The 16,979-nt window shown below is 35.1% G+C and overlaps 1 protein-coding gene across 1 annotated transcript; it reads right to left on the bottom strand.

Annotated features, from left to right (window-relative positions):
* Nucleotides 1–1,024: 1,024 nt before the first annotated feature.
* Nucleotides 1,025–14,300, bottom strand: LOC103972900 (uncharacterized). Its single transcript, XM_009387297.3, has 9 exons — nt 12,999–14,300; nt 12,769–12,891; nt 12,622–12,688; nt 10,837–10,940; nt 10,628–10,730; nt 10,247–10,542; nt 3,672–3,977; nt 3,231–3,595; nt 1,025–1,505 (listed from the first exon to the last, which is right to left on the bottom strand). Exons 1-8 carry the CDS (start codon nt 14,217–14,219, stop codon nt 3,239–3,241), a joined length of 2,577 nt encoding a protein of 858 aa, XP_009385572.2. The 5' UTR covers nt 14,220–14,300; the 3' UTR covers nt 1,025–1,505; nt 3,231–3,238.
* Between the last annotated feature and the right edge of the window lie 2,679 nt (nt 14,301–16,979).

The raw sequence follows: 16,979 nt of genomic DNA, 5'->3' as shown, positions 1-16,979 counted from the left end.
ACAACTTTATAGAGATGATACTATGTGAGAAGGATGATTTTTTTGATAGGAGTAGATCTCAATGTGGTAGGTTGAAATTAAGAGTCAGGTCTTTGGATAATGTTCAATGCTAAAGAATAAATAGTACAAATATATTAGATAGAATTGTTTTGAGAAAAAAATAAAAAGAAGAGATCGGTGAGTATTATCTTGTGATGGAGATATCCTCATAATCTCCAAAGGTCATCTCTCAAGAAGAGTTAGTTTTTGAATTTTACTTGTGTTACTTATATTTGCTCTTAAAATAATTATTTTTATTTACTGAATAAAAATAAAGATCAAAACGGTTGATGAAACAATGTATACTTTGGAAGATATAACATATGTTGTAAACATGAAAAATAATATGATTTCTTGAAATCTGCTGAATGATCCTAAAAAAAAATCCATCAAAGATTTTATCATTTGAAAGGAAATAGAATAAAGACCTCAAAAGTTAAAACACATACAAAAGGTTACAATAAAGAGCTGAAACACATACAAAAAAATGATAGGTGCCTACAGGGGTAAGCTTTGAATAAAAAAACAATGGATGATACTAAAGCTTCATTCATTCATGATAAAAAAAAAAAACAGAGGGTGATATTTATGATTTCCAAGATGATATCTATAATTTGGCAAACGGTTACGAGAAAAAAAAAAATCCTTAAATAGCTTAAATGGACGACAATCACTGTCTTTGATCCTTTGGAAGGAAGGTTTTCCTTAAAGAGTTATTTTTTTATTTATTTTGTGAGACATTTTGTACACTTTATCCTCAGTAATTAAAGCTTTTTATTTTTTGAAAAAAAAAAAAATCACTACCTAGCCGCCGCCCCTCTCGGCCCACTCATCTTCAATATTCACGTTCTCGTAATCCGAAGAACTTGCTGCAGAATTTTCCATGTGTTTTTGGTGTCAAAACTAGTTCTACCGATCAACATAGGCATCGAAAGTTGTCAAACATCCGTTCTCCCTTAACCTAGAAAATATCATGTCCAAGACATCCGTTCTCAGCACAAACAAATAGCTTGGATACTCCTTACATCCATCCCGTTGGGTCTACAGGAATACTAATAAGATTTACAGTACAAAGACTATTCTGACATGAAAGGGTTGACGACTGACTTCACACGATGCATCAGTTCAAAAGAGGTATTCCACTCCGCCGCCTAACCATAAACAAGGAATAGCCACGTGGATGGAAAAGAAATCGCCAAGGTTAAGACTTACAATAAAAATGTATGGCGATACTCCGATGTTGCAAGCATCCCGAATTAAATGTCAGGGAGATGACTTCATGAAGAAATGCTGTCAGATGGCTAAGGAAAGACTTCAAATTCTGATTGTCAAGGTACAAAAGCAGACGATAGCAGCCTTATCTGCATTCTGTAAAATATTTTTCGAACTAGCCATGAAAAGTTCTTCAGCACTTCACTACGAGGCATAAGCTTCCCTCAAGTTCTTCAGCCCCTATTTATAAATGCCTGATGAAGGAGTAAAAGTGAAATCAGAAAACTTAGGGATGCATATCTATACTTTCTCAATTTCACATTTCAAGCAATTAATACAAGTACAGATGATCCTGAAAAATGTAATGTCAAAAGCCTATAATGATTACTGCTATTCAAGGGCTGTTAGTAGGAAGAACTGCACTGAATCTGATCACCGATGCCAATAACCAAATAAATGAAACATTCTTTAATTACACGAAGATGACAGTGAACAATTACATTTAAATGATAATAAATATTAATTGCTCATCAATTATTCCTGCATCAAGCATTGAAACAGGACATACTTATGACATAATCTTATGTATATGCCCTAACCTTGACAGGAGAAACCTCACTTATATTTCATTCTTGATGAATTGAAAGATCCCCACATGCCAGTGTCCACCAGCTTGGATGGTTGGACCATTGGGATCCCTTGCAAAGGGTTGAGTTCAAATCCCTCTTCTTTTCCCCATCCTACATGATAACCCCCGTGGAACTTGAGTGTGCTGTGTGTGTGATGCAATATATATGTACCACGCAACATTAGGTTGGAAGCATTTCAATAAAGTCAAGCTATCTTCCTCGCAATATCATCTCAAGAAATGCATCAAAAACAATTCAGCAACTAACAGTATTTTGTTTAATTAAACCCCCAAGAAAAACTGGATCTTCATTGCATATCCAATAATTTTTGTGCCAGATTTAGCAACTAACAGTATTTTGTTTGATTAGACCTCCAAGAAAAACTGGATCTTTATTGCATATCCAATAATTTTTGTGCCAGATTAACTAGACAACAAGTGTGCAACCAAAAGAATAAGATTATCATGTGAACTACCTTTATTTTATTTTCTAAGATGAATCACTACCACATTGTGGCATTCCATGTACTAACTCTAATTACTGGAATAATGAAAATCCATAAGCACTTGGACCACATAATTTTTTTCACAAGGGGTGTCACTAATAACTCTATGTAGGGAGTCATCTCAAAATTAAGCTTGTCACTTTTTAGCATCAAAAAGCTGATTGGATTGTCTCAACCAAGGTTCGCAATACCGTACCGTATCGGTATTTCGACCTGGGCTCGGTACCGGTACGGTACGGTATACCGAGCGGTACACCCAGGTGTACAGAGTACTGTAGCACTGTAGCAGTGCTACAGTAACTGCTACAGTGCTCGGACCGGTAACAGTCGGTCCGCGTACCGAAAACCGAAAACCTGTTGGACCAGTACATACCGCCCATACCGGGCGATACGGCTCGGTACGGCAAACCCTGGTCTCAACAATATTTTCAGGTAATACCATCACTATTTTTTACCTCATATTAAGAAAATAACAAGCCTTTCAAACAAAAGCATCAAAGGCTTTTGGGTTCCTAATGAATCATAAGTGAAAGAAACTATTAATTATAGACAACTATTTAGATATCTTTATTATGAATAACTAATTCTCTAGCAATATGAAGATGCTACTCTACTCGAAGCTAATGGATACATTTAATCATATTCCTACTAGAAAGCCAAATCTTAACCATAACAAATGGAACATATAGTAACAACTAACACACAAAAAACTAGAGCTTTTCTTGCTAAAAAAGGGAATATTAAGGCTGTTGTTATTAGCACATGAAAAACAATATCTGGTTACCATAGAAGCAGTTACACATCAGAAAGTAAAAGAGAATGCATAAGAGACTTAGTTACTTCACCAGGTATTTCAATTCCTCTTGTGTTTCCTGGAGTGCCTCCTGCCCCTTTCGCCTTCATCTGAGCTCGATTCTGACTCAGATTCTGAACCCGAATCAGAGTCGGAACTTGAGCTGCTTGAACTTCCAGATTCATCTTCAGAATCAGTAACTGGTTTTTGTTGTTGCATGATTAGCCTTGGCATATTTTTCAGGTGTTCTCTCAGGTTTTCAGTGATACCACCCAGCCCAATTGACGTGAAGAAATTGATGGAAAATCTAGTATTTTTCGGGTTATCCTTGGGAAATATAGAATCAAATGAATCATGCATGGTAGGATCATTGAGACGTTCATTGAGTAAACGAATTCCCAAGTGTTCTGATAACTCCTGCATTCAAAATTATTATCAACATCATCAGTCGATGGAGAAAAAAAAAGGTAATCTAAGAACAACTTGTACATACCTGAAAGAGAATCTTAATGAAGATTCGAGAAGATGATGTTGTGTCCTCCTCGGTCAAGCGTATATAAGCAAGTACATGCCATGGAAGTGCATCTGTTCCAAGTAAATGAGCAAAGAATTTTGCCACATTGCGCAGCTTATTAGTTTCAAGGCGATGTATCATGGAATATTGCTGCACAAAGCATTTCTCAAAATTTTCTTGGTGAACTTTATTAATCATGCAAAACCGCTGCCCAAGAAGACCATAATATCGTAGATATGTTCTCTCTTGACTGCAGCATTCTAGCAACATTATGCACAATTCCATCTGCAAACAAACAAAGAGACAGGGAACAAGTTCAACAATTCCATTACTTTAAGGAAAACACATGCTGAACAAAGATGACATAATACTTCCACTTGAGAATCTAAAAACACAATATGAAAAATAATTGGCATATCAAAAAAGGTATATACACGAGGAAAGAAAATTCACTTACAATGGGAGTAAACATGCTAAAAGTAAAGAAAGAAAACAAATGTAATGAAGAAAGCTGTAACACACACATGGCCAAAAAATAATGAGAAAACATCTGATATGAAAGACGACCAAATAGTTACACTTTTTCCTACATCCATTGATACCATAGTTAGGTAATAGTGGTACATCATTCAATCCACTTAGTAGTAAAAAGTAGGAAGCATAAAATCCAAATTTTGGTGCCCCTTCATAAATTCAAAGGATGCCCATCTTCATCTCATATTCTTCCATATATACCCTGCGTATCATTAACCCTCGACAAGGATATACTTAACTAGCATTAAACTGAGGTTTGATTAAATGTTTAAAATGGTCCCACTCTTAATGTTGCTTCTCTTTTTTTCCACATTATACCTTGCTATGTCAATGATGAGTTTCTATGGGCAGATATTCAATAGACCAATATCTTTATCAATGAAGGTCAGAACAAGCCTTACCAATATCTTTATCACTCACAGGTCAAAACAAGTCCTGATCCATAGCAGGTCAGTCTCGTTTTGCCCAATTTTTTTTATCCAAGGATAAATCTTGATTCAAGATATTTAAGGGCGTTTTTCAGTATGATCCCAGTGTAGAATTGGATTTTTACTGATAACAGTTAAATTTCAAAAGAAATAAAACATCTATCAATTGGAGTTTCATTTGTAGATGTTCATTAACCTTAAAGAAGCATGTATGACATTTGTTACTTCACAAGGATTTTCGTGAAATATAGGCATCCAAAGGGGCAGTTAATAGAATTTCTCCAATATATATTACTCTGCATCAAAGATAAAAGAAGCACAGGATAAAGAGTGGTGCAAGACAGATCAGTATGCTGATATACCATTGTACTATGCATGTTTCAACATTATTTGATTATTTTTTTATTATCTCTTTGGCATGCCTGCCAGAACTGCTACAGGTAGTTTGCTGAAACCAATATCAAACCAGTATTTTAGACCTTTTCCATATTGCCTTCATCACCAGTTCAATGAAGCTATCTAAACTTATCCTCAAGCAAGATTGAGTAACATGCAGTTGATATATAATAAGCAGGCTATCTAAAAGCTCAAATCACATAGGTCAGTATTCTATATGAACAACGAACACAGTAATACTAAATTAAACTTATATCATTTGTCCAGTAAAGGAAGCAAAAGTAAAGAATAAGGAGACACGAAAATGAAGAATGATATCAGTTATTGCAAAAATGACAACAAAATGAGACTAAAGTTGTCTGCTCAATCACATAACCATGTCCCATCTAAGTCGAAAGAAAGTTCAGCATAAAATTTTCCCATAAAAGCTACACAAATTTCTCACAAAAAAGAAAAGGCAAGAGTAATTGTTCTATGATTTGGATGCTTCCATAGCAAGTCTAGCAACATGCTTCAATTTATAATACCAGTTCAGATGAAAAATGAAACAAGTCAAATGGATCTTTTGCCGCCATTGAAATATGTAAACAGTCATATGCTTAGTGAAATTTAAAGTACTTAAGTCTTTATTTATAATTTCTATTAAGGTCTTTTTAAATCTTCCTCTACCTCTCCTTTGTACCACGAAAATTACTCATTTCGTCTCTTCTAACTACCGCATCCGAAGGTCTTATAATCACATACTCATACTATCTTAAACGATTTTCTCTCATCTTATCTTCTATCGAAGCGATTCCTAGTTGTTCACGAACAAAAGTATTTATTTTTCTATCTTTCATAGTAACTCCACATAACCATCTCAACATTCTCATCTCGGCAACACAAACTCTTTGTATAAGTTATTTTTTCATTGTCCATCACTTACATCCATAAAGCATTGTTGGTCTCATAACTGTCTTATAAAATTTTTCTTTTAATCTCAAAGGTATATGATAATCACACAAAACTACCGACGCCCCTCGCCATTTTAATCATTCTATTTTTAAACTATGAACAATATTTTCATCGATCTCTCCATCTTGTTAAATAATTTATCCAACATAGCTAAAGCTTTTATTTAAAAGAACTTCCCATTCATCCAATTTAACTATATTCTCCTATCTATTTCTACAATCACTAAAATTATATTTTATATATTTAGTTTTAGTCTTACTTAATCTAAAATATTTAGTTTTTAAGGCTTGCCTACATAGCTCAAGTTTATAATTAATTTCACTTAATAAAAATTATTCTTTCTTTTTCTTCCTACACTTTATCATTAAGTGTCTTAATAAATAAATAGCTTATATGATTGATCTTCCAGACATAAATCCAAACTGATTTTCAACGAGATTTGTTTCAAGTCATCCTACTTTTGATGACTCTTTCCTAAAGTTTTATAGTATATCATTTATTTCCTCTATAATTTAAATAATTTTGTATGTCACCTTTATTTTTGTAAATCGACACTAAAAAATTTTTTCTCCATTGAGTAAGTTAGTTAACCAAGCTACTCACTTGTTCCCTAAATTTCTCTAAATCTCAATCGGCATACCATCAAGCCCTACACTCTTAGTTATTTTTATCTTCTTTAGTATATCTTTTACTTCATTAGCTTTAATTTCATGAACAAATATATGATTATTAAATCTACCACTATTATTTATCATTAGATCTAAGTCCTATATGGAAAATTTATTAAATAATTTATAAAAATAAATTTTTCATCTTTACTTAAATCTCGTTATCACTAACAAGTATTCTTTGATCTTTATTTTTAATGCATCTAATATTATCTAAATCATTATGCTTTCTTTCTCTGACTTTATCAATTCGATATATATCTCTTTCATCATCTTTTGTACCTAATCTAGTATAAAAATTATCATAAGCTCTATATCTTACCATACTAACTGTTTTTTTAGCCTCTTTTTTAGATTCTTTATATCTTTTAATTTTTTTTCTCTTTTTTACAATTTTGCCAATGTTTAAAACATGATCTTTTAGTAAAAAATATTTTTTAAACTCCTTCGCATCACCACCAACTCTCTTTTAAGGTTACACCTATATCTTTAATTTCACTAAGAATCTCTTTCGTTAAGCCCGAATCTTGTTAGCCATCATAGTTCAATTAATATTAATATTATCCTCATCTAAGTTCTAAGTCACCTCTCTTTTCATCTTATCCTTAAAAGTGTTTCCATTATCATCTTTAAAATTCCACCATCTAATCCTAGCAAAATTTTCTATTATCTTTTTCTTCTTTATTTTCTACAATAAATATCTAATACCATCAACCTATCTTGATCCATGAAACTTTCGCTAGGTATAACTTTACAATTCTTACGAATAACTTTATCTACTTTCTTGTAAGAAAAAAGTCTATATGACTATGGTTATTATAACTCTTATAAATAATCAAATGTACATCTCTCTTCTTAAAGTGAGTATTTATAATTATAAGATCATACAAAGTTGCAAAATCTAAAATCATACCACCATCTTTATTTCTCTCCCCATAACCAAAGTCCTCAAGCACCCCTTTATATTCACCATATGTTTTCCCTACATTATCATTTAAATCTCCTCCAATTACAAGTTTTTCGATTATAGGCATTCCTTGAATGATATCATCTAAAATTTCCCAAAATTTTCTTTTGGTTTGATCACCCAATCCAACTTAAGAGAAATAAGCACTAATGACATTCAAAACATTCTTTCACAAATTTTAGAACTATAATTCTATCTCATAATCTTTTTACATCTACAACATTTTTCTTAAGATCCTTATCAACAACAATTCCTACACCAATTTTGTGTTTAACTTTTTCGGTATATCAAATTTTAAATTCGATACTATCAATCTCTCTAGATTTTTTCCCTACTCACTTAGTCTCTTGTAAGCAAATAATATTTTATTCTTCTTCTGATCATAGTGTCTACCAATTTTAATATTTTCCCTGAAAGTGTTCTTATATTCCAAGTAGTTAACCTAACCCTCTATTCTTGCACTAACTTCTTTACTTCCATTGATCCAAAACAATATCTAAGCACCAATGTGATAGGCTACTTCTGAGCGACCTCCTAGCCCACTGTTTGCAATTCAGAACAACTAAGTGGTGAAGGCATCTCACATCACTTCCAAATTACGACCTAGCTCTATATTGAAATCAGTTAAGATCCATGTTCATGAGATCTAACATAGTTTTACGTTGGTTATCAGTGACCTACACAACTCTCCACCTTTTTCATTCGGGCTTAGGGCCAGCATTTGGCGGTGTTGGCGCTGAAGCCAAATGCACTGTATGTAACATCTATAAATTTAGTACATAAAAAAATATGCATGAATCAATTAAGAGCACAATGTTCTGTTGATTTCTAAAATTTCAATTACGATCCCACAACCACATATTCAAAATTTTAATTAAACAAATACAAATAAATAGGGGAACTAGGAAAAGTTGTATCAAATCAATATAGTTACATAACTAACAAACAGTAGCAGACAAGTGTACACAAAACCAAACCTAAAAACATGGAGAACTAGGACGTGGATCATGTCTATCAGCGAATGAAAATAAAAGCACTATAATTTATAATAGTTACTAACAAGTATGTTATGATATTAATAGTAGTATAATAATTCAAATGATTTATCTATATAATATCCTTCCCCTGTCAAAGGGAATACAAGTTTTAATACTCATTGATAAAATTTCCTCGTATTAATTTACTTTCTTTCTCTAAATCATGTATTCAGTAGTTCAGAATCTAGGAAATAAAAGTACAATTGAATATTGGATTCGAAAACTTGCCTCATTTTTTAAGAAAACATTCTCACATTCTTCGTTCGGGTGGGGTTTAGAAAACATTCCCACATTTTTCTAAGATACAATTTTCCTAGTGCCCAGTCTTATTTTTGAAGTAAACATGACCACATTCTTCCTTCGGGTGGGGATCCACCCAAAGAATGAAGAGAACTTGGAGAGGAACTTTCGACTTATGTTGAAGTTCAGAAGGAAAAAGAGCTAAATTTTGTGGACAATATAATCGTGCAAAATAAAATCACACTCATCATTTTTCAAAAGAAATAGGCTTTTGTTCTATTGATCGACCATTTGGCCTTTAAGATTTTTTGCAATGAAAAAATGCTTCCACAGACGAACACGATTTATTCTCTTACAAAGAACAAATTCAATCTTATGCAATGCACACAAATTTAACCAAATAATATGTATAGCACTGTGGAGGCATGCCTTTAAGCATTTAGACCTACAATAAAAAAATAAAAAAAACAAAATGCACTCCGAAGGAAGAATTAGTAAAGCCTGTAGGCCTTGATTGAAGTGATACCCAAAACCCAAGTCGCAATCACTTCATAGCATATGGGACACTGAGAGAAGTTAAGAATTCAAGGACTGGAAAATGTCTAAAAAATAGATAAATGCTTTACAAGATATGGACCTTAAATTCATGTCACAGTCGGGAAAAAAATCAAATAACCTCTTCTAAAATTTTGCAATAATCTACATAATTTTATCCTTATCCAAGGTGTTATCCCTGACCAACACCAATCTCAACAATCGAGCAAACCAATATTGTTATTGTACCAAAAGGTGGCAGACCGAGCAACATCAAGCTGTATGGTTTGTTATCAATTCTTGGCCAGACCAATTAATATGAGTCAGTATGCACCACCGGTATTCTAAACCATGGCTTCTCTAACATGACAACAGAAGCAACACAATTAGAAAGTAAATCATGTTATATGATTATAGATCAATTCATTAACTCAAATTATTAGCTGAATGTTCTTTTTGTCCTTTGAGCAACTGCCATTTCTGTAAAATTTCTTCTCAAAATTCCACATTTAAAAAAAAAATCTCTTGTGCCTGTGGCCATGAGATTATATAGCTTATGATACATTCTTATTGGTAGTTATCATTCTCCACAAAGAAATCTAATAAAAGGCTCTACAACCTATATGGTTACGCTTAATATGGAGCAAATATCATCGTATCCCAGGACTAGATCAGAATAAGCAACATTAGGCTTCTATAGGATAAAATTGAATTAGCAACACAGACCAATTGAAGCAATAATGCCTTCTAAAGGGAAAGTAGATCGCAAACAAAGCCCGTACAGAGCATAACTTACCTCCTGACCAGGCTCAAGTTTGATTTTTAACAACTTATGTCCAGCCTCCTCAAAATCAACACTTGACATGATTGTAAGATATATGGTTCTTCGTAAGTTGACAAGATTTGTCTCGGTTTCATCTTTTATTTTCATTTCTTCTGTTTCATCTTCCTCAGATTCTTCTTCCTCCTCATCATCAGAGACCACATCAGAGCCTTCTTCATCTTCAGAAGACTCATCATCAAGAATCCTCTTTTTAAGGTCCTCATAAGCCTTTTCATCGTCAAGAAAATTCAAATTTGGTTTAAAGACATCTGCAATTAAAAAAAAAAAAGATCTATAATAGTCATCAAGGAAAGAACACCTAAACAGATGAACTAATTTATTAAACATAAATACCAAGATGTGTCTCTGGATCAATCTCCTCATCAAGGGATATCTCATGGGTAAGTTGCTCCTCTTGCTCAACAAGGTCCAGCTCTGGACGAATAGCAGGAAAACCCTATAGAGAATCGTCAGACCAAAGGAAAATTTTCAGCCTACAGAATATCCTAGGATCTTTTACGTGAGACATGCATATTAAAGCACTTGTACTGATAAAACCATACCTGAAATTTGGCTTTTCGTATCGCAAAAAGGCCTTCAATCAAAAATTGGACCCTTTTATCTATTTCTCCCTCATGAAGTATACCACGAAAACGTTCAAATATACCTGTAGATAAAAATATCAACATGTCAAAATATGAAAGAAAAACACTCCTTAAAGAAATTGTTGAAAAAGGCAATTAACAATACTAGCATGTGGCTTGAAGTGACTAGTAAAAATACAACACAAGAAGTTGAACCAAAAAGGGATATATACAGATAACCCAAAACCACAGAAACCATGGTCCATGTTGAGATATTCCAAATGCTGCTCTAAAATGTATATTCCTATTTATACCCTAAAATTGCCACTTAGATTACTATTTTATGATCAAGCATGTAAAATACATGTGAATGTGTACTGTAATGACAATCACTTATGCAATAAGGTTAAAAAAAAAAAGATACAAAGGCAAAAATTTACATTTATTCACAGCATCAAATTATCATCATACAAAGAGAAGAGACGTTGAAACTTCTGAAGCTACATACAGCAACTATACATCTTGATATCTTCTCAAAGTTGGACTATCTGAAGAAAGGGTGTCTGTGAATTGTCACTTCCAAATATTTCATTTATTTGGGAATGCTTCTTCATTGCTCTCTTTGTAACACAGAAATTTGAAAAACAATGCTGAAAACAAATAACAACAAACCATAACATTGCAGTTATTGTGATCACTAGAAAAACAATGTTGACAAACATATAACAACAAACAATATCATCGCAGCTATTTATGATCGCTATCCGTTGCATGGATCTCCTCCCGTCAGTATGTTCTATAATATAGATCCTTTGTTAAATTAAGTGCATTTTGAAGTTTCTCAGTTCCTCTGCTCCTCTCTTTGCAATACTAATGCTAATTGGTTCACCTTGCCTAACCACAGTTTATGCTCCTTATCTTATGCCTATACCAGCTAAGATGTTTCCCCTCATTGTTGTCTCCTACTGAGATTAACAATTCACAAGTGGAAGTGTTTCGTATTCTATGTTTTCTTAATATCTATTTTGCTTTTATTGAACGATAAGTTCAATAGCCAGTGACAAACAGTGACGTGTATGTTATAGTGTCTGCATACTTGATTGTCATGTGTTATTATATTATATTTTATTGCATTCCGTTGCTTGATTCTTAATAGCTCATGGTCTCTTATTCATTTTTAATGGTGCTATGCTCATGTATATACTTAGACTTTTATGAATTTTATTTTTAATACCAAAACATATTTAATCAACATATTGATATTAGTTATACCTTGGATTCCTTCTATTACCCATGTGCGCAGAAGCCCTATAAGATCAAATTAACTGGGAAGAAATGAAATTGATATTATGATTATGATTACCAAAAAGCTGTGCTACAATACTTAACTTTAAAGATAACATGGTAAACACAAGCACTTTGTTGCCCTCAATATACTAACAATCATCCATCAAAACATGTATTGTAAATATGATATTCTTCCGGCAGAATTTAAAGCCTCATTCAAGTACATCAAACAAATCAAAAGGCTAGAAGTCTGCAAAAATTAAAGAATATTTGGTATCAACAGTTCAAATTTAGGTTTGAACATTACAAAACTCAAATGTGATCTAATACTCTAATTGCAGGAATTTTTTTTTTTTTTGGCAAAGGGCAAGTGGCGAAAGAATGATTCGAGCCCAGGACCTTGCAATATTCCTAAAAATAACCAATATGAAAAATTATCCAAAGTATAAAATGCTTTGCAAACAAAAACTAGCTCACCATGGAGGCCTTGGGGTGAAATGTCCTGAAGTAATGCTCCACATTCTTTCACGAATCCAACAGCAACCTTCACATGGATAAAGAAAAGATATAAGAAAAATCCAAAACAATTGTAGACGCATCAATATCTTAATCACAACATTTTACCTCTACGCTGTCATCTGTAGGATTTTCCAACAGCACAGTGAGAAGCTCTAAAGCAATAACCTCATGTGCTACTAGTTGATTCACTAAATGAGCTATAAATTTGGTTGCAGCAAGTAGTTGAGGCTAAAAAACAGAGAACACAGACAACATATCAGAGGTTAACATTTTTTACTTGAGCAAAAAATACAAAATGAAACTGCAGCTAGATAATAAGAAACCCAAATGCCTACCTTGTCATTCCTTTTATAAGCCCTCTTGAGTTGCAAGACAATTCTCACAACAAGAAGCCTGCCAATTAAAGGAAACTTGGTATTGACAACTGCAACCAATGCAGCAAAGACATCCGTAAATCCAGGGGATGCCATTTGGGACTTCATGCATGAACGGCAGAAAAGTCCCCGTCCACGAATCAAATTCTCCATGAAGAGCTCAGGAATTATGTTCTTAATGTTTGTAGCATTTACTTTATTCACTAGCCCATTGATACTCTTCCTCAGGGCATCCCAGCTCAATCGCTGGTATGCCTCGCTGCTCTTATCCTGCACTTCACGCATCATTTGGGCCATCCTGTGAGGAGGGATGTAGATACCACCAGTCCTTCCGATATTAGAATCTGAAGCAGGTGCTGGTGGTGGTTGACTCTCCACCTTCTTGATCTCTTGGTCTCGGCCCTTGCCTTCTTCTGCAGTCCTATCCCTATGGTTTTCACTATCATAATCCCTATGTCGGTCATCTGAACGCCGATCACTATTTCTGTTATTCCTTTCTCGCCGTCGAGGGCTTTCTTCGTCATCTGACGATTGCTCTTCACCGTCTCTTCTCCATTCTTCGTGTCGTCGGCCTCCCTTTCGTCCACTGGAACGGGCTTCTCGTCTCCGAGGTGGGCTCTCCTCAAACTTATCCCTCCTATCCTTGTGGAGGTGCGAATCTCTATCACGCAACTCGTCGTCGTCTCTCATTCTCTTTCGCCTGCTATCCTCCTCATCGGACCGTTGCCTTCTTTTCTCCTTCCCCTTCCCAGCGTCCTCATCACTACCACGCCGCCTCTTTTTCCTCCTCGCCTCGCCATCATCCTCACTACCGCTACCGCTCAACCTCCTTTCCTTCTTTCCCTGGTCATCTTCCTCATCGCTATCGCGCCGCCTCCTATCGGATATGTGATTCCTCGATTTCCCTTCTTCATCACGAAGATGTCGATGTCGGCGCTCAGTCGTCGATCGCCGCACCTTCTCGCGGCTATCAGAATCGGAACTCTCGCTCTCCGAGCCGCGACGGCCTCTACGCTCAACGGGCGAAACCCTAGAATTGGCGCCGCGGGACAGAGAAGTTCCGAAGCCGTTCGGGGAGCCGCGATTAGCGGCGGCGGCTCCTCCGAATCTTCTGCTTTGGCGGTGGCGGTGGCGGCGACGGCTTCTTCGGTCTTGGGAGTCGGAGGAGTCGCTGGTCGCCATGGTCTGGCTCAGGACAAGGTGTCTGATTTCGATCCTAATTACGGTAGGAGTTGGGGGAGGCGGCGAGGAGACCTCTAGCGAACCCGGATCCATATTGATGCGAACGGATGGAAATTTGAATCTTAGAAGGTCAGTGTGTGGGCTGAGGCCCAATACAGAGCTCGGATGTCGGATCATAGTGTGATCAAAATAGAATCCAAATAGAACAGAGTACTCATCGGATTTATGTCACGATCAGCCCGTTTATTACTGGATCCGTTTAGGATCCGAGTTGGAGCATCTGTTGTCAGTCCATAAATCCATGGATAATGTAGATGCTGAGATAAACCCTAAATCCCAGCGTAACTTTCCGTCGTTAGTTGCATTGGATTCCACTGTCGGCTTGTTCATTTTGGGTCTTCTGTAACTTTTTTATTGTTCGTGACTGAGACCATCTACTAACAACAATTACATTATATATATATATATATATATATATATATATATATATATATAAACACTTCAATTTAGGTTGAGGTATAATTGAAGTTTAACCAAAGAAGCCCAAATCGTTAGGTGATTTATTTGGAGTTGACGCCCTTTTAAGTTCGAAAATGGTTTGAACATCAAACCTCTGCTCAAAGACGTCATACAAAACTTGCGATAAGACTCCTCCGACGCCATTTGTTCGTGTTAGACCAAAAAATACAAAGCTGATGGTTCAATAGAATGATTGAATTCTAAGACTATGAAATCGTAACAGGCAAGGATTAAATATATGAAATTGAGTCCTTCTATTTACAGAATCCATTTTGTAATCTTCATTTATTATATATATATATATATATATATATATATATATATATATATATATATATATATATATATATATATATATATATATATATATATATATATATATGTAATACCGAGAGAATGAGAAATAGAATTTGAAAGGTTGAAAGTTATATTTACTGAAAATATTTTTGGAATAGAATAAAGGGATAAAAAACTTATCACCCTAAAGATAATTAAATAAAAATATATAATTAAAAAAAAAGATTCATCATTTACGAGATACAAAGATTAAACTCATCTTTGACAAACCAAATAGATACAAAATTAAATGAGAGAACTTAAAAAGTTTATATAAATACTAACTTAAGACACTAAAATAAATATTAATGTATAAAACAACCTTTTATACATTAGGAACTAAGAAATAAAATCTTATTAGAAAGTTGGGTTCCCTCCTCCTAAAGTTTAAAGAGAGTTCTAAGAAAGGTGTGTGAGGGAAACCTTGTAAAAGAGGGGTGTAAAGGTTGTCTCCTAAACCTGTGAAAATGATAAGGTGTAAAAGGGTAGTTGATCTTCGCTCGATTGAAAGAAGATCGTTAGTGGATGCCGATGGCCTCGACGAAAGAGGAATCGGTGGAGTGGATATAGGTCACGACGACCGAACCACTATAAAACAGTTTGCATTTCTATTTTGTTGTTTATCTTCCTTGCAAACTGCCTTACTTGCTTTACCTTCTAATTACACTCTTCCGTATACTTTCAAGTTTAATATCTTTTCGAAACGGGTTCAATTGAAACGAAGATTTTTAAAACCGACGTGTTTTATCTGCTGCACTAATTCACCCCCTCTCTTAGTGCTGACTCGTTCCTAACATACTTGAGTACAGAGTTCACCCAGATCCTCAAGGACCATGGGATTCTATCCTGATGGACATTTCCTTATGCACCTCAACTCAATGGTGTATCTGAAAGGAGGAATCCTACACTATTAGATATGATGCAGTCCATGATGAGTTTCGCTGATCTACCCATCTCATTTTGGGGATACACCCTAGAGACTACAACTTACCTTCTGAATAGAGTTCCAACTAAATCGGTAGTTTCAACACCATATGAGATATGAAAAGGGAAGAAGCCCGATCTTAAGGTTGTTAAGATTTTAGGCTGTCATGCCCATGTTAAAAGACACAACCTCGATATGTTGGAATCGAGGATGGAGCGGTGCAAGTTCGTGGGATACCCCAAAGAAATTTATGGGTATTATTTTTATCATCCCGAGGATCAAAAGGTCTTTGTAGTCAAGAGACCAGTGTTCCTTGAGAAGGAACACATTCTTGATGGAGACAGTGGGAGTATGATAGAGTTGAGCGAGGTTGGAGAACCTAACTCAAGTACCACTCCATAACCCAAGTTTGTTCAGATACCTAGCACACAAGTTCCGACTTTACGTAGGTCCGGTAGAGTATCTCATCCTCTTGAGAGATATGTTGGACATATCAGAGAAGAGGACCTACGATGAGGCTATTACGAATATAGACTTCGGGAAGTGGCAAGAAGCCATGAATTCTGAGATAGATTCCATGTACTTCAATAAGGTTTGGAACCTAGTTGATGCACCCGAGGGTATTGTACCTAACAGTTGTAAGTGGATCTTCAAGAAGAAGATCAGAGTAGATAGAAAGGTAGAGACCTATAAAGCAAATCTAGTGGCTAAGGGGTATCGTCAAAGGCAAGGTATTGACTATGATGAAACCTTCTCACCCGTAGCCATGCTAAAATCCATCCGAATTCTATTGGCTATTGTAGCACACTATGATTATGAGATCTAGCACATGGATATGAAAACCACATTCCTCAATGGGAACCTCGAGGTGGAGGTGTATATGATACAGCCTGAGGGATTCGTGTCCAAGGACTACTCAAATAAGGTATGCAGGTTGCTTAGGTCCATTTATGGACTAAAGCAAGTTTTCCGAAGTTGGA

This window comes from Musa acuminata, chromosome BXJ2-1 (genome assembly GCF_036884655.1).
Source record: "Musa acuminata AAA Group cultivar baxijiao chromosome BXJ2-1, Cavendish_Baxijiao_AAA, whole genome shotgun sequence".
NCBI lineage: Eukaryota > Viridiplantae > Streptophyta > Magnoliopsida > Zingiberales > Musaceae > Musa > Musa acuminata.
Note: the sequence above shows the minus strand (reverse complement) of the source record. Positions and strands in the feature narration are given on the sequence as shown.